Here is an 18,714-nt window from a genome sequence, read left to right on the forward strand (position 1 = left end):
TTAGAACAAAAGTGTTTAAGAGAAAACAGATCTTAAAAACAATAGCCAGTCTGTACGCCTGCCTGCCTCTCCCTAAGGCTTACCATTCCCTGGAGCTGGGAAAGGCTCTAATGTCTTCAAACACTCCAGCAGGACCCATGTGTGTGTCCGCGTCAGAGCTAACGAACAACTCCCTAGACAGCCCCTGGCAACTGACCCACTTGGCAGGAATCAAGTAACTTTTTAACTGGGTGTAGCTCTTTGATCTAGTAACTCAGATCTCCCAGCATTTCAAGTGGCTAAAGCAGGACGCAGTGCCACTCAGGTTTGGCCCTTCAATCCCTCGGAGATGGAGGTGGAGAGATGGGCAGGCCAAACCTTTGGGCAGCCCTGAATGTGGGAAATGTTCTACTTCAGCTAGGACAGGGAGGTTTTGGGTTCACAGTGGGACAGTCCCATGAATCCCAGGACTGTTGGGAGGACTGATAATTCCCAGCTTTGGCAAAACCAGGCTTTCAACTTGGAGACAGGAAGCAGGATCCTTGACCCACTGTCTTTCAAGTTTCAGAGTAGCAGCCGTGTTAGTCTGTATCCGCAAAAAGAAGAACAGGAGTACTTGTGGCACCTTAGAGACTAACAAATTTATTAGAGCATAAGCTCTAAGGTGCCACAAGTACTCCTGTTCTTCTTTTTGTCTTTCAAGTGTGTACCTGGATGTTCTTATTTGGGAAAACTGTGTTGCTTTCCTGCTTGTCCTCTTTGAATTCAAGTATTATAGGCCTATGATAAGCATCCTATGATCCCAGTATAAGTTATAGACTCTCTCTCAATAACTAGGTTACATATCAATGTTCTCAGTTATTACAAAACTCCTCTATGTCATACATGCCAACCCCGCAAAAAAAAATGCAGAAATTGGGTGCTTTTTTTGGCTTAATTGGCTTTTGAGTTTCTTGTTGGCTATTTTTTTGCTTGTGGCTTGTTACTTGTACCTTGTTGCTTGTTGTAGCTTGTTGCTTCTTTTTTTTGATCGGCTCCTGGCAAGCAGGGGCAAGGGGGGGCAAGCAGAGGGTAGGGGGATGCCCATTGGACCCATCACAATTCCAGACTGCACGCCAGGGGGATCTAGTCACATAGAGTGTTGGGTTCTTAGGGATTTGCTTGTTTGGGCCTTGTTTTGAAATGGGATTAGCTTGATTTTTGGCTTTACCGTACTAGGGAACAGAGCACAGAGGTCGGCACCGTTCTGAAGCTCACCATGGCCTCAAGCCTGACAGCAGTGACCTATTGCTCCCCAATGCAGAACTGCAGAGTGACTAGAGACCCATCCTAAGGGAAGGGGATGGACCCCTATGCTACTGCCTTACACACACTGGCTGCCACTTGCGATTCTGGGGACTTGTCAGCAGGGCTGTCCCCAGGGGCATATGGGACCTGGGACATAGGTGCTGAGTTTCTAATCTGCTGGGGGGGTGCTCCCCCTGGCTCTGCCCAGGCCCCACCCCCACTCCACCCCTTCCCCAAGGCCCCACGCCCACCCACCTCTTCCTGCCCTGCCCCCTCCTCCCAGCGTTCTGCGTCCTTGCTCCTCCCCCCTCTCCCCCAGCACCTTCTGACACTGATCCACTGCAGACAGTAGGCACTGGGAGGGAGCGGGAGGAACTGATCAGCGGGGCCCACCAGCAGGCAGGAGGTGCTGGGGAGAGGTTCTGGTAGGGGGGCTGCCGGTGGGCACTCCAGCCCCGAAGTGTGGGGCCCCCCAAAGCGTGGGGCCTGGGGCAATCGCCCCAATTCACCGTACCCAAGGGACAGCTCTGCTTGTCAGACTCCTTGATTCAGGACAGGACAGTCTGTGGCACTTGGGATCCTGCCTGCAGAAGTGGCTGCTCCAGGAAGGTGATCTCAGACTAGACAGATGCTTACCTATGGGACGTGCAGTGGAAGCTGCAAGAGAAAGGATGACAGCCTTAGGAGGCACAACAGCCGCAGAAGTATGTACAGTGAGACAACAACAAAGGTGAGCAGGTGGCCAGGGCTCCATATCCATCGTGAGATGCATTCACCGAGGGAGACGGCATGAGCAGGTAGAGGAGACGGGCCCTGCACTGGACAGCATTGCAAGGAACGTGGCAAGTTGAGCCATTTTAGCAGCGTATGCCAGAGCAGAGGAAGGATCCAGAAAGTTTCAGCCAGACCTGTACAAGAGGGGGAGGGCACATTGGACAGCGGTGGTGACACCATGACACTCTCTGGAGCCCGAGAGCATATCAGGCTCAGGCTGTGGGCCAGGAAAGCAACAGGAGACCAGACCAACTCTGTGCATACGGCAGTGTTACTAGGGAAAAGCCTTGCATGATTTCAGCGGGCTAGCGGGGCCTCCTGCAGTGTGATTCCTTGGTGTGAATTGCGCTTGAACACGCCCATCACAAAGAGTAGGTGCAATCTAATAACCTACAATGAGCGCACAGTGCAGCCCATAGAAAAATGTCACCTCCTTATAACTAGTCTGGAAAACAGCCCCCGGGGCCAGCTGAAGTTTGTGGTGGTGGATGGTAAGCGCCACAGACCCCTCTTGGGGCATCCAGCTGTACAAGCCATGGATCTGATCGAGGGGAGCATCAGACTTTGATAGAGGCAGAGCAAGAAGCAAAAGGGGGAGTTCCATGGACAATGGAGGTAATTTTAAGAGCATATGGGGATGTTTTCCAAGACAAGAGGTGCCTCAAAAGAAAGCTGAAACTGCAAGTACACCCCATAGTAGAACTTGGGTGTTTACCATGAAGGAAAATTCCAATGGCACCACGTAATCCAGCATTGAGCTTAGAAGTCTGCAGAACAGGGGCATCAAATGGGGAACAAATATTTAATAATGGACGCTTCAATCTAGCAGTGAAAGGTATAATATGATCCAATGGCTGGAAGTTGAAGCTAGACGAATCCAGACTGAAAATAGGGAGTACATTTTTAATGGTGAGAGTAACTAACCATTGGATCAATTTACCCAAGGGTTGTGGAGGATTCTCCATTACTGACAATTTTTAAATCAAGATTGGCTCTTTTTCTAAAAGCTCTGCTCTAGGATTTATTGTGGGGCAGGTGTCTGGCCTGTGTTATACAGGAGGGCACACTTGATGATCATAATGGTCCCTTATGGCCTTAGAATCTATGAATCGTAGCACCTGTAGAGGCCAGGACAGCCATCAGGCAAATAACATATCTGCATAGACCCAGAGTCACTGAACTGGGCTTTGAAAAGATGTCACTGTCCACTGCTCACAACTCACGCCATCTTGCTAGAACTCTCCAAAGCCAGAATCTCTACAGCTGTGAGGTGAGGCATGGGGTTTGGTACAAAAGCCTGGAGAAAGAGTGCAACATGCTGACAACCTTTGCAACACCATTTGATCACTACGGGTGGCTGCCCATGCTGATGGGCATAAACCCAGCACCAGATGTATTCCAGAGAGGACTCACCCCAGTGCTGAAAGGACTGCCTGGGGTGAACATAATTGCAGATGATATTCTTATTGTAGGGAGAGGAGCAACAATACAGAAACTGAACGAGATTGTGACAGAAAACAACGATCTTTTCTACTGTGATGGAGGCACAAGAATATAAAACTCAACCCAGAAAAAATATGATGCAAACAGCATAAAGTGACATACATTGGATATCTGCTCACAGCAAGGGACTGAAGGCAGGTCCCAACAAGACCAAGGCAGTTAGAGACCTGCCAGCTCCAGTGAATGTGAAAGGGGAATGGTGCTTCTTAGGAACGATAAAAATTCTGTCCAAGTTCTGGCCACACCTGGCTGCAGTGGCGGAACCCAAACGTGAGCTCACAAGGCTGGATATTGAGTGAGACTGGGCAGGTCCCCAACTGCAAGCATTGGACACACCAAAACAAATAATAATGGATGCCCCTGTCCTGAAATACCACCAGACAGAAGAGCCTCTGACATTCCAGTGTGATGCATCGGAGAAAGGATTGGGTGTAGCTCTTCTGCAGGAGTAGCCGATCTCTTACGCCAGCAGAGCCCTGTCAGAGACTAAAGAGGGGTAAGGCCCGAAGAGAAAAAGAGCTTCTGGATGTGGTGTTTGGAGTGGAATGATTCCACCCGGACACCTATGGACATTAAGCAATAGGGCAATCAGACCACAAACCCCTAAAGACAATCATGGCAAAGCCACGTCTTAGTGCTCCAAAGAGATTTGAGCACATGTTGATGCACCTCCAGTACTACCAGGTAGAGACGAGATATTGTCCAGGACCATTACTGATGTTAGCTGGCACCCTGAGAAGGGCACATCTACCCAGCATCAGTGAGTTGGGGCAAAAGGACCAAGGCACTGAATCTATTAACATGCTGCACTATCTACAGTTTTGGGCATTGATGACAGAACAGGGAATACAGGGAGTTCGGTTGGAAGCAGCTCAGTCACATGGACAGAGAGAGCCATGCACAGGGTTTAATAAAGTCCTGTTGGTTCAACGTATCTGCCTTCAGCTTCACTGTTTGCAAATGAAACACCCCCACCCCATTTTCTCCCTATATGTCTGTGCTCCCCAATGAAACCTGTCTCCGTTCCCCCTCACACTTTCCAACCCCCAGTCGTTAGCCATGAACAAGGCTGGGACAATGGACTCTCCTATCGGACTAGGTTTGGGAAGAGTCTGTCCCTTGTAACACATCTCCTGGGACGGCTGGGTTTTGTAGACGATGCTTTTTGAAAGACTCAGATGAGATCCAGTAGGACAGAGCCTTTAGCAGAGGTAACTGTAAAGAGTTCAGGGATGTTTGGTTTAGAATCATTCGAAGCGAGGTGATTAAGAACAGGCAGTGGGTTGTCCTCAGCTAGGAGAGGCAGTGAAAGCGGCGGAACTATTCAAGAACACAACAGGGTCCAGAGCCAAAGAATACAAACTGACTTTAGACAAGGAGCCAGCACAGAGGGAACTTGTTGTCTCCAAAGGTAATTACCACATGGAACAGAGCAACAAAAGGCATCACTAGGAGCTGTGCTTGTGAGCCTATTAAAGAGCGGTGGACAGGCACTTAGGAGAAAACAGGCCATTGTACAAATGATGTGTGGTGGGTGGACCTCAGTGAGTTCTAACTGCTTCCTGCCTACGGTGCCTTTGGCTGTTCCTCTCCTCTGATGTGTCTTTCACGGTGAGTGAGTCCCTCTTACACAGAAGGGATTGCGTAGGTGTAATGCATTCTGGGGAAAATAGTGTAATGACTAATTACATTTAAAATGTCTTCGAAGCACAGATCAGCTGCAGGACAGGGGGAGTTGACCGAAGATAAAAATGTCCTCCAGCATGTTTGTAATTTAGTAAACAAAGTGCTGCTCCTCGCACGCCTTCCCTACCATTCGTGAGGGAGCCGTCCTGGGACCCACGTCAAACCCCTTCCTCCCACCCATGTTGGCACCTTCAGGGAAAATCTTAGTGGGTTTGCTCACTCCCATAGCATCTTCAGAGATGTCCTGGCAGACTTGCTCTTCCCACTCCTCTTAGTGGCCCCCACGTGGTCCGACTACTCTGGCTGTTTCAAATTAGAATTGCCCTTTGACGCTTGTGGCCCAGAGACGACAGGGACGGACTTTAGAGATGGAGACCTAGTGAGTCATCTAATCTGCTCCTGAGCAAATACAGGATTGTGTTCTACAGAACGCTCCCTAGTACTCCATTCAGCCCACTTTTAAAATGCTCAGGTGATGGATTTCTGCTATTTCCCCAAGGAAGTTAGACTCTGGCAAGTGTACAGTGGGAAAGAACCCTTCACTGGATGAATTATTCCTGGTTAGACCCCCCTCAAGTTCATTTCTTCTTCACTCCTGGTATTTTCACCCTTCCAGGGCCTACTAACCCCTCTTCCTCAGCTATCACTTAGCTGTGCGATCTACTATGGATTCAGTTCTCGAATCTTTCCACATAAATCAGTCCCTCCAGCACCCTAAGGACTTTGTTGCGCTTCTCTGAACTCCATCAAATTTGTCAGTATCTGTCTGGTCCTGAGGTCTCCAGGACTGCAGCATGCCAGATGAAGGGGCAACAGAGCTCCCTGAGAAGGTCCTTCACCTCCCTGCTCTGTAAATGGAGCCCATCACTGGCTTTTTATGCAGCTCCATCCAGTTGGGAACTTCTATCTAATTTGCTGCCCACTGTCACTGCCAATGTTTACTACTGAACTTGCTCCTACTTTCTGCGCATGGACGCTGGCCTCATTATTTCCCATGTGTTGCCCTTTATTATTTTATGCTTTTCTTGCCAATATTTCTAGTTATTTCTCCGCCTCTCTGGTCTTCCCACTTCCAGGGGATAGATGAACATTAATTGAAACTGGACGGAACATTGACCCTTTCAGCAGGCTTCTAGATCCCTCCCTCTCCTGCTTGATGCAGCTCATTGCTATGTGTCATTCATGACACTCAAAGCGGGTCCTCAGAGGGACCACAGGAATCCATACTATCATAGTGGGGGATAATCTCTGGAGAGGCAGAGCTAGTCAGTCTGCTGTTCCAAGGTAGGCCAGTTGCCCAACCTTGCTGTTTTCTATTTGAATTGAGTTTTATGTAAAGCCTGTGTCCTTTCCCTATACCCCGGGGACACTAAGATACTTGAATAAAGCCTTGTAGAAACCTGGCTTAGCAAACTATTTTGTTATTGGGCCAGCTACCCCATTCCACTAGCTTCTCCTGCTTACTTGTAAGTACTAGCTAACCTAGTCAGTCCACTGATTTTTCCAATAAATTCTTTGCATCTGCCAAGGTATTGGCGCCCACCTTAAACTATCTGCCACTTTCCTGCCCAAAATCCCGGCTCAGACCTTACCTATTAAAGTATGAACGATAGCATTGGGGAGACAAGAATGAAGTAATTTGCACCCTGGGCTCTGGTGACTCACACTTTGTGCTCCCAGGTACAATGCCTCCAGAATCCCACTGGCATTGTTTCTATGTGTGTTGCTGCAGAAGCTTGTTTGAGCAATAGAAGGTAACCGGATGTGCACTTCTGGGTGATAATAGCATGCTGCTGGTGATGGAATAATACAGCCAAGGGACTTCACCCACCCCTCGGTGACTTCCCGCAGAGGGCCAGATCTGCAGCTGGTGTGAACTGGTGTAGGTCTAGTGACTGCAGTGCAGATTTGTCAAGTGACATCAGATGAGGAGCCAGCTCTGAAGGTCCATTTGTTGGCCCGGATAAATGATTGCTCAGTGCCATTCAGCTGCTGTGGCAATGAGGGGTATAAATACCAAGATGAACATAAAGCTCCATTTGTCTTCAAAATTTTAAGATCATTTTGTGACATTCTCATTAGCTGACCTGCAATTCCATCAAGACAGACAAGAACTCTGGGTGTGACAACAGAGGCATAAGCCAATGAGACATACATCCCCATATGCCAAGTCCGAGAGGCCAGGGTGAAAGGATGGCCACCCTTCAGTTGGGCAAACATGTCCTCTTCCTTAGTACACTCCTTAAGGCAGGGGTTTTTGGTTTTCTGCTGAAACTTGGGGTCACTATATGGAAAAGTTCCAGGGCAGCCACCACCACCACCCATCTAGCCATGAAGGAAAGAAAGGTGGGCTCGCCCCCATTGGCGGCCACAAGTTCCAAGCTGAGAACCCATGCTCAAGACAAGCCTTGCTGTCCCCATGGTGGATCAATAATGGTAGTGTCCAGCTCTGTGGTCATCTTTGCTTTCTGGACCCTTCTGGCTAGCTGGCAGATGTTTTCCCTTTTCCTCCCTCCCTCTTCCAAGCTGTTGTTACCCCAGCCCATCATTGCTTCGGGTCATCCACCTGCCCTGCCGGCTGGCTGTTTTCTCATCTGTCCACTTCAGCGTCGTCTTCTGACATCTCCTCATGGCTCCCTGCTCCTCTCATTACCACCTCCTTCCCCTTCCGTGGCTGTTTTCCCCCTTGGTCCTTCCCATGGGTCCTGCCCTTCCTCCCTTCATTCTGTCTCTCCCCTTTTCCTTCTGACATTCTGCCCCTGTCCTGCAGTCACCACCTGCAATTACCCCTGGTGCTCGGGCTGTAGCCTCACTGCTGAGTGCTGGGCGTGGCACTCTTCTCTGCATCTGGGTGTTGGGCTGATCAATGCCTGCTCTGCTCAAAACTACTCAGAAGTTTTGCAGGAGCGAGGCGGCTGCCAAAGCATGACTGGGAGCTCCAGCCTGCTAGGCCATTCCACCCCACCGAGCTGGGGCAGTGCAGTGTAAAGCACAGGGTTGGGTTAGGGGTTCCTTGGGAACAGCAGCAGAACCACCAACTCCGGCAGGTGGGACTGTCAGAAAAACACCACATAGCCTGAGCCTTGCAAAGTAAGGTGGCAACGCCGTTCCCTGCACAGTGTGTCACTGGGCATGTGCTAGCACTGCCAGGGCTCCTGCCCTCTTGCTGCTCACTAAACTCTCCTCTCTGTTTTCTCTGCTCTCATCTGCTGCAGAAGCAAGATACCCTGAACCAAGTAAGAGACCTGCCTTCTTCTCCCCACTTGAGTTGTGGTGGGTGGCTGTAGTTAGGCTATTAGCTTCGGCTCTGCATGCTGGCTTTCACACACTCAGCAAGGAGTCCCAACAGGGAAGCCATCACCCAGCCATGCACTTGTGGCCAGCAGGTCCCCACAGGGTAAGCAAAGACCAGTCAGCATGAGGAGAAAGGTACAGAGCCCAGGGAGAGCCACTTTTGTTAGGGCCCCACAAGACATTAAGCAAATGGCAATGTCCCGGCTGCTGGGTAGCCAGTTTTCCCCTCTAGCAATGGGAGGTGATGAGGGGTGCACTTGGCAGGTGTCTTTCCCACTGCCAGAAAACCTCTGCAACGACAACAGACAGCTTTCCCAGATCCCTTTCCCAGACCCAGGAGTTTGGTATTTCCCTGCCAGGCCAGAGATGGGTCTGGGTACCCCTCCACGCCACCCAGCGTGGGTACAGTCCCATCTTGATGGGCCAAGGAATCCCTCCATATAGCTCTGTGCATAGTGTTCCACAGACCCAACATTAGCCCATGCGCCGCAGGTGATACCGGACAGAAATCACTGAAAATTGGACAAGCGCCTTAACTTTCCAAAACTATCCATGGAAACGGCTGTGATTGCATGTCACTGCGGCAGGAGCTATTGGCTACGCCGCCCAAGTGAACAGAGATGTTCGGACCTCAATGCCACAGGCACATTGCCATGAAATGTTAGGTCGAAGGCCTATGTGGGTAATGAATGCCCGTGTTGTTAAACTCAGACAGCTCAGTTCGAGCAGTGCCGGGGCTGAGATGTGCCATGCATGGAGGCAGGAGACTGGAGGGTTTGATTGTTGAGGAAAGATTTGAAAAGCTAAGTGGCATGGCCTGGGGTGTGCGTGCCCTGCAATCGGGGGATGATCACCGCATGTAGATTGAGCTAGCTTGGGTGCTGAGACCCCAGACTCTATACAGCCCATGCTGTGGTGCAGTCACTGCTCTCGGTACATGAGCTAGCTAGATCAAAGCTCTCTGCCCTCTCCCCGCATGCTGCACTTAGACCCCATGTCTGCCTTGTAGACATGCTGGATGGGGGCTCACCACTCCTCTCCCCACGTAGCGTCGCCAAGGGCTCTCCCTCGGGGCTGAGAACAGGTGGGAGAAACATCAGCTCCTGCAGTAGCTTTGTGGGAAGTAGTAAGTGCCCCGCCCCTCCACCGAGCCCTGTTCAGATCAGTGCTGTGTGCAATGGCAGCGCAGGAGAATGGCACCACGACTGGCAGAGACTGCATGGAAAAGAGCAGGGCATGGCTCCCTTTGGCATCCCCATCCGGGCACATCAGTTCTCCACTGGCACCGCCAGCGTGGATGCCAGTCAGATCCAGCCATGCTGGGGAAGGTGGTGGGCTCCTGTCCACCAGGAGCTGAGGGGAAGGGGGCAGTTACTATTCGCTCGTGCCAGCGTCCAGCCCCGAGAGGGCTTGTGAGAATAGGGAGGCTGGCAGCTTCCTAACATCTGCTCACCCTTCTCCAGTGCAGCCAATGAAAGGGAAATCTCCTGGGCTCAGAGACCTGATTCCTGCTGTGGCCAAGGAGCTACACAATGCCTCCTCTCTGGGCCGGTAAAGAGTGGGGATCAGCTCCCTGTGCCCCAGCACGGAAAGGGCAGCCGAGGATACGTCTGTATGCCCAGGAGGAGGGAGCTCGGGCAGAGTCGTGCTAGCTGGGAGGGAAGGGAAGGGTGGCATGAAGACATTTCCCCTTTCCAGTCCCTGCAGTGTAGCCCAGCAAAGCGGCTCCTGGCTGGCTGACATGTGAGCTGTCGTGCCCATGGAGGGTCTGGCCTCAGGGTTTTCAGGGCAGGAGGCTGGGTGTGGAGGAGTTAAAGCAGTCACACCTGATGGCAGGGGTTGAATTCTGGCAGGGGTTGGGGAAAGTACCTCCCACAAACCAAGCTCCATCCACGAGACCCCGCTCACAGTCCTGTAGATGTTCAAAATGGGATCGTGCATGTTCCACCAGGCTCATGGGGTGTGGCTTCCCCAAGGGCTCCCCAAGCAGCTCCCAGTTTCATACTCCCCTGGTGTAAACACTGGCAATGTTTGGAAAACCCTTCTGCCTTTTCCCATCAGCATATCAGAAAGAGTCCTGCCTGGAGCGTACTGTGGGAAGCAAACCGCCCTGTGGAAACCATGGTTTGGAGCAGAGCGAAGGCGGCTCTGTGGGTGGGCAGGGTATTTCTAACAGCATCCTTTGTTTCCCCCCCGTAGCCCATTGACTACGAGGGGTTTCGGCTCTTCATGAAGACGTACCTGGAGGTGGATATTCCTGAGGAGCTCTGCCAGCACCTCTTCATGTCCTTCAAACGCAAGATCTGCCAGTATTCCCCAGAGTCTCGGCGACAAGGTTCCAGCATCTCACAGCTCAACATCCTGGGTAAGCAACATCTGGCCTGCTCCTGCTCTCCTGTCTGCTCTGCACACTGGCAGCCAATGCGGGGCACGGGCAACTCGTGACATTGTGTGAAGTTAGAAATGGAAGTCAACATCCTTTACTGGGTGGCATCCACTGGCTGGTGATAGTGGAGCTCAGAGTAGACGATCTAATGGTCCCTCTAGCCTTACGCTCTAGGAATCTTGTGTATTGGAGGTGCCAGGGTGTCTGTTCTTCACAGCAACATTCTCCAGTTCTTTTTGACCCCTCTTTAGTACTGCAGTAACACACCCAAATGGCTGCCCTTACGCGGCCATGCACATCACAGGCTGCTGGGAAGAGGTTTGCTCCCAGTGGCTGGAAGGGACCCACAAGTTGCTTAGGTCTCCAGTTTGCCTGGCTGTAAATAGTTAGAATCTGCTGAAGTAGAGCCAGTTCCAGTGATCTCCTGCCCCACGAACAGAACTGTGCAGCTGGCACTCCTAGGTCTGGGCAGCCTCCGTGTGTCTCTGTACTGAGCGCACACCCAGCATGCCGCGGACTCCTGCCTACCATGAGGTTCTGCATTGCTGCCCATTGCTGTAATATCTAAGCAGCTTCCGCGTACAGTGGTGGGGCAAAGCGAGAGCCTTGGTGAGCACCGTGGAGTCTCTGGTTCTCCTCCCTTTTCAGGGTATGGAAAGCTCTTTCCCTTGGGTCTGGTTGGGTGTGCTGATGTTGTGAATGTCGGACTGTTGATGGTGGAAAGGCTTCCTCAGAGAGGAGAGTTTTGCAGTGTTTCCTAAAGTTCATCAGACTCTGGCCTGGCCTGGCCTCCCCTCCTCTAGGAGATTGTTCTGTAGCCAGGTCCCTGTGGCAAAGAATGCTTTATCCCTAGCTCTCGCGTACTTCTCTCTGAGTTTTGGGACTGCATTGTCCCAGAAGAGTGCAGCTGTGGTGGTGGTCTATATGTGAAAACATGGTCTCTGCTGTAACTGGCACCTGATCTAGGATGAGGACCAGGCAGTGAGAGCAGAGTGGAGGGACTGGAGCACAGGATTTAAGTGCTCACAATGGCCTCCATCATGGGGAGGCCTGGCCACGGCATATCAGCTGGAGCTGCAGCATTGTTTTCCCCATTCAGCCTCAGAGACATGGACAGTGACTGCAGATGCCATATGCCCCAGCACACATCCCACAGATTGGGATAGTGTGGCCCTCTCAGGACTGGGGTGGGTGGGTGCAGCATGAGCCATTGTGCAGCCCAAGGCAGTGGCTGTGGGTTCCAATAGGTGCCGTGTACCCTCACCCGCCCAGTAGGATTGGATAGTGCAATGTAATATTCACAAGGGGGGGTACCTCGCTCCCAGATGTGGGTCTTGCACCCTTGGGCTCTGGAGGAGATAGGAACATGCTGCATTCCCTCTGTCTGCTTGTCACAGCTCCTCAGATGGGAACATCTGACTCCCAGTGCCAAATTATTAGGTTAATTCTATGTCTGTAAAGTTAATATTTACCATAATGAATAGAGTATCACCCACACTTGCATTTGGCGGAGATGTGGCTCTGAAGGAATCAACAGATCCATGACGAGGTGGCCATGCCCAACCACTGAACTTTGGTAGAAGTACTTGTCACTAAATGCTTTGCTTCCTTGACTTTTTTCCCAGGAAGGGGAGGTTGGATAAAAGGTGGGGGCAGGGACTACTGCACTATTTCTCATAGAGCTCAGATGACTGCAGACACATTCCATGTATTTATTCTTTTGCTTCTCTTACGTGCTCAGAGCCAAAATCCATTGATGCGGGCATCTCCATCCAGACTGAAGTGGCCTGCGCCCCCGTCACAGGTACCCACTGTGTTTGTGACTCATGGCATGTCATATGGAATTTCAGCCCAACTAAAACGGGAGGGAAAGCAATCAACTGACAGACACAAACTAACAAGCTTCCACCCAGTCTGAGTTCCAGCTTTGTCTCCCTTGTTTGCCAAGGACAGACACCCTTCCCCCCACCCCACCCCGCCCCACCCACCCCTCACCCCCAGTGGCTGGTCTGGAAGTGTTGGCATGCAGGGCTTTGTATGTCTGGTGTTACATTGCGGGTGAATGTATTACTCAAGTCAGCTGAGTGCAGAAGAAGATGAGTGTTATTCTTTAACCTGGCCAGGTCCTTTCCTAATTGCAGTCAGTTTGAGGGGTGCTGATCTGTTTCAAGTGCACTCTAGGCAGCTGCAGGTCTGGAATAAATTGTTAAATCTCATATGCAGGGAGCTCCATAGAGATGGGGACCTGGAGCGCCAAGAAACACCTGCAGGTGGGACCCAGAGGTCTAAGGAATCCTCTGACCTGTGCTGGGACTAATGTGAAAAGCTGGTTTACAAAGGAGATGGAATTGCATCACTCCGGTGACTCCTTCTGGCCAATTAATAGCACATCAGAAAGAACCCAGCTCAAAGGCCAGGGAAAGCAGCGGCAGTGTGGACCCTCTTGTGTGTGGCTGAATATTCCCCAGGCAGTGATTCCCAGGTGTTAATCTCCCTGTCTAGGTTCCAGCTAGCTAGGGACATGAGAATCTGTCTGTAGGTTTAAGTGTCCTCTAGAGTGTAATGGAGAATTATCTCCCTGGAGGTGGTTATAGGGGACTATGGGATAGCGTGGGGGATGGTATTCTCTGTTATTTAGCCCCCTGGATTTTCCTGTTACAGTCTGTAGGACTTTTCCATGGTGGCCTTTCATCGCCAGCCTAGCTGCTCCTCATGTTTTCTGTGCACAGCTCCTAGTCCCATAGTGTGTATTCTCTGCTCCCTCAGCAGCACAGAGCCCCATGGGACTTGCCCCTTTCCCTCCCAAAGATCCCTCAGCTAAGTGGAGAGAGGCAGAGCGGAGATGCCTCATCAGACCAGCCTTGAAAACCCAGGCTGGGAAACTGGTGGATCAGCCAGCATCCTGGAAGCATGTGGTGGGCAGCTGCTCAGAGCTGCTCTGCGCCCAACTCTGCTCCAGCTCCTGGAGGCAGGGGTATGTGTGAGAGGGGCAGCGCAGAGATCCAGGAGTGTGCCCTGGAGAGAGGAGCCTGCCCTTGGTGGCCAGAAAGGGATCAGCCAACTGAGGGATGTGAGGCAGCCCACATGGGTGGGAGCCCCAGGGCAAAGGCCAGAGCAGCAGGAGGTGAGGGGGAAGAGAGATTCCCAGGGGTTGTTTTTCAGATCACCCAGGGAGATTCCATGGAACCTCTAGAACTGTCTGTCCCTTGGCCAAGTGGGACGACCCTTAGGGAGGGGGCAGAGCCCCAGATCCCTCACAAATGGAGGGAGTGAAGAGTCCAGGTGCTACTGCCCTCAGGAGATCCAAGGGGATGGACCACAGTCCTGTTGGTTATTTCACACTGGCCTGGGGACTGGCTAATGACTCCAGAGGGCAGGGCAAGTGTGTGTGCTACACAGTCCAGGTGTGTTGCCCCAGGAGCGGCTTCCCCAGATGGGTTCTCCAAACCTCGCGCGGTCCAAGCCCCAGCAGGACTCTGGGCCCATGTGCTGGTGCCTGCTTCTTTGGTTGAGCCATCTTTAGAGACGATCAGGTGGGTTTGGGGCATTGTCACACTCTCCACGTTCCTGTATCTGCCTTTCAGGGATCAATGGGAAAACTCTCTTAAGTGCCCTGGGAAGACACACTCCTGACTCCAGGAGCTCCCCCTCTAGCCTCGCAGAGCAGCAGTCCGCTTCTCTGATCCCTACACCTCTAGCCAACACCAGTGCCCTCGGGAACGCCTCTCCCAACTGGTCCAGGTCCTCCTCTCAGAAATCCACCGCCGGCACCCACTCTGCTCACAACTCATCAGGCTCCTCGAAGATCTCCGCCGGGGCTGTGCTCAGCCCTCAGTCCCCAGGTGAGCTTTGCCGCAGGCCTCTGGCTCAGCCCACAGGCTCCCTGGCTTTGCCTGGCCTCTCATAGGGATAAGCTGACAAAAGCCAGAGCTTGGGGTTTTGTTTTCTTCCCTCATCTTCCTGCCTAGAGAGGAAATGCAGATAAATGGGACCAATCTGGCCGCAAAGCCAGCTCGGTGCTTCCAGGAGAGCTCAGGGGTTGTACCAGTTCTCTTGGCCCCTGGAGAAATGGGGACATTGACTCTGGGACTCTTAATTCGTGGAGAGTGTCTCAGAATCAAACCATTGCACAGGGGCGTGACAGGTGTTTGGAAGCTGGGTTCTGTGAGGCAATAGATTCCTCCTGGGGATGTTCTGTGGGTGGGGATTTGATCCTCTGAATGCCGAGCCAAACGAGTTACGGATGATGCACGGTCTGTCCAATCCCAGCAGGAGCAGCAGTTCTATAGCAGTGGGGGCCAGAGCATCTTAGCACCTTTGCTTGTGACTTGAGCCATAAGTCTCCAAGCCCACAGAGACGCCGTCCGTCAATGTCTTAATTACATAGCAGCAGTGGTCCCAGAGGCCGACGGGGTGGTAAAGTGACTCAGCTCTGTCCCGAGTTCCACAAGCAAGAGGAGGGTAGGAAATATCCCCAGCTCCAACCATCTGTGCAGGGCCATGCCCTGCTGGGCTGCATGTTGAGAGTGTCTGGTCTGGCCTTGGCAAGCCAACAAGCTGCCTCTCTCTTTTATTTTAATTTCCTCCATTAACTCCGGTGCACGGTGCAGAGAAGAGCATGTGGTTCGGGGATCAGCATGTCCTATACAGCCCAGCCCTTGGCCTCTGCCTAGCCTGCCAGAAGGTCGGTCTTTCATCCATGGGTCATCGATCCTCTAGTGGCTGAGAGTCATGCCAGCCGACAGCTGTCTGGTGGTTTCTGTGAAATTAATTGGTGCCATGGAAGCACAAAAATACCACAAGACGGGATGTTCTTACACATTCTGTTCGCATTCTCTCAGTCCTACTCATGGAACTGAGCACAAAACGCCTTGGCGAGGGGTCAGGTCACGTGGGAAAGACCAGGAATGGTGGAGCTGGCATTTTTGGGGTGGCCTTGAATTTTCTCCTCTCCTCCCACAGGCTCGCGAAGCCTAGAGAAGAGGTTACCATTCAGCCTGCGCAAGACCCACAACTCCCTGAAAATGGCCAATCCGCACCAGCCAGCCCTCATGTCTCAGGTAGCCTACCTGAAGGACATTGTTTGCTACCTGTCGCTGCTGGAAAGGGGCCGGGCTGAAGACAAGCTGGAGTGTAAGTGCTGGTGGACACGGAGAACACGTGAGCCGAAAGTACCAGAGACATGGCTCCAGGAGACTTGTTTAAAGGTGGGGCTGGGTGGGGAGAGCTGGGAGGACTGGTTCAGAAAGGCTGTTCTGTATGGGCCACTGGGAGAAAGGAGAAAAGACTGTGAGGGTGGGGAGAGTCTTGTGTTCCCAGCTGGCCCACCCACTCCTTGAGACCCTAGCAATGTACCTGACTTTGCTATAACCTGGGCTAAGGCAAAATGCATCTGAGATGAGCTTTTCTGGAGCAATAGCAATATTTAAAAGAGAAAACAGCGGAAACATCAGTGTTTGCCATAGTTCCCCTGTCACTCGTACATCTATTTCTGTCAATAGTGCATGCAGTGTAGTTGTAGCCATGTCAGTCCCAGGATATTAGAGAGACAAGGTGGGGAAGGTCATATCTGTGATTGGGTCAACATCTGTTGGTGAGAGAAACAAACTTGCTAGCTTACAGAGAGGACTCCTGTCCCCAGTGAAGTACTGTATTGTGATGGACTTATTAGAGTGGTTGCATACCACTGCCCTCTACTGCATGGAATCAGGATTGCATTACTGTCACAGGCTAACAGCTCAGGCCTTGTCTACGTGGGAAAATTTTACCAGTTATACTGGTATAGTTATAACCCACCATGTGGACACTTCTTTTCCAATAGAAATGTGGCTTAATTTGGTTTAGCTTAAGCCTCCTTCCCAAGAGACACAAGCTAAACTAAGCTAGACTAAAGCCCCTCTTATACCAATATGAGCATATCCACATAGGCAATTATAACTAGATCGGTTTAAATTTGTGATGATAAACATGTCCCATGCAGACAAGGCCTTGGTTTCCCTCAAGTGATGGGGGTCTGTGTTGTTTAGAGCTGGAAAATATGAGTTGTTGTGTTGTCCCAAGAGGCCATGGTGTGTGGGGCAGTGACAAGGATGACGGTCGAGGTGGTCTCAGATGTGTGACTACATGAAAGGAAAACTCCAGATTATGACAGTAAAAAGCAAGTGGCTTTGCTGATCTCAGGGGAGTGCTTCAGTCCAGAATACGTTCTCATTTTCATTTTTTTAAAAGCAGTTTGGATTTGACTTGCATCTTACTCATTGCCACCCGGTGTCCAGTAGCTGCAGATGAAGAGCCAAGGCTCTAGGACATTCCCTGATTAATGGTGTGTCTGATTTCTGCCCCCCTTTGCCTCCCAGCTCTTTCAGACCAGTATTGTAACCACCCCACCTCCTCCAGAGCATCACTGCTCCCATGCCTCACCTCCCCACCAGAGTGGGTGAAATTTTTCCAATTTTGATGAAATTTTAAAAAGCAGCAAACTCCCCCATCCATGCCCCTGTTCTTCATCCTGCTGCACTCAGCCCTCAAAGCCACCTCTCTTCTGGGGAAACAGTCTGACCTGGGGCCTCCATTCTGAAGAGGCAGTGAAGGGAGACAGAGATAAGAGGCGCACCATTCTCCAAAGGACAGAGCAGGTTCTCTGCAGATTTGCAGGACTCTACAGATATCTGCTTCATATTCGCGGATGCAGACATCCGTGGACCATGTTTGCAGATCGCGGATCAGATGTGGATATAAATTTTTCATCTGCGCAGGGCTCTAGTTTTCTGTCTCCATTTAAATCTTGGGCTCTGCCTGGCAATGAAAGAAAGAAATGCCGGATTAACTAGACATGTCCATGTTTCCCCAGTTTGTTTTTTAGCAGCTGGGACTTCGCCAATGGCAGTGCTAAATGGAGCTGGTTGGGACTTTTCCTTCAGAATAATTTTATGATAGAAAATACAGTTTCAGTCCAATTGAAACTATTTCAGTTTATTGAACTGACCTGAAATGAAATGTTTTGGTTCAATGGCTTTCAGCACCCCCACGATACACAGCTCCCCGTCCCCTTGTGAATTGAGCCTGGGGAAGAAACTGACTGAAACTATTCTGTAAATTTGTGTCAAAATTATGAATGCTTTTGGGCTGACTGAAGCTGCGTTTGAAAAGCGTCAGCTCGCTGGGAGCTCTCTGGGGCAAGGAGGGTTCTGAGTTTCCTTGTCTGTCCAGTGACTCGCCCAGTGCAGCCAGCTCTGGTCCCTGGGTACTGCCACAGTATTAGTCATAGTCATGGGAAAGCCAAACCTCTAGGAGCTCTTTGTTAAGCAACATTCATCTTTAAGTCCATGTACGGTGGCCTCTCCCCCAGCCTGTGTCATCAGTCCAAGTGCTGCTAACCTGCGACACCCAAAGCTGCTGCCTACAGTAAAGACTAGGGAGAGGCTCCTGAAAGGGGTCAGGCTGTGCTTTCTCACACATGTTAACTGGGTTGTGCTGAATGCTAATGGGGACGAACTCTTGGCTGCTACGTCCCCCACTATTCCTGGGCACATGATGCTGAGGGAGGCCGTGTGGGGAGCCTGGGCAGCGCCTATGTGTGTTCTCTCCTGCCCAGAGGAGCTGGGATTAGGTCATCCGCTCTGTATGAAACGCAGCAGTGCTGCCAGGCTGCACGCTCATTAGTTGCTGTGTTTCCCATTGCATCCCCTCCTCCCAGGCAGGGAATCCCCACATGCTGCTTCTCGCTTCCCAGCAGCCCCTGTATCTTCACCCCTAATGCTGGCTTCTCTCCCTTCTGCGCCCGTCCTTCCCGTTCTCTTCAGGGC

At 51.5% G+C, this 18,714-nt stretch overlaps 1 protein-coding gene across 8 annotated transcripts in view; it reads left to right on the top strand.

The window, feature by feature from the left end:
• The window catches only part of DGKG (diacylglycerol kinase gamma), a 132,559-nt gene that overhangs the window by 28,174 nt on the left and 85,671 nt on the right, over positions 1-18,714 (top strand). For 7 of the 8 annotated variants that reach the window (XR_004647046.1, XM_034781014.1, XM_034781021.1 and 4 more), the window contains exons 4-8: positions 8,445-8,465; positions 10,723-10,888; positions 12,651-12,713; positions 14,494-14,751; positions 15,872-16,042. Coding sequence is in view for 7 of the 8 variants with exons in the window: in XM_034781014.1 (XP_034636905.1) it covers positions 8,445-8,465; positions 10,723-10,888; positions 12,651-12,713; positions 14,494-14,751; positions 15,872-16,042 (679 nt within the window). In the remaining variant the exon portion in view is untranslated. The remainder of the gene's footprint in view (positions 1-8,444; positions 8,466-10,722; positions 10,889-12,650; positions 12,714-14,493; positions 14,752-15,871; positions 16,043-18,714) is intronic. The other variant, XM_034781020.1, reaches the window with a different exon arrangement.

The sequence above is a fragment of the Trachemys scripta genome, chromosome 9, assembly GCF_013100865.1.
Source record: "Trachemys scripta elegans isolate TJP31775 chromosome 9, CAS_Tse_1.0, whole genome shotgun sequence".
Classification (NCBI taxonomy): Eukaryota; Metazoa; Chordata; order Testudines; family Emydidae; genus Trachemys; species Trachemys scripta.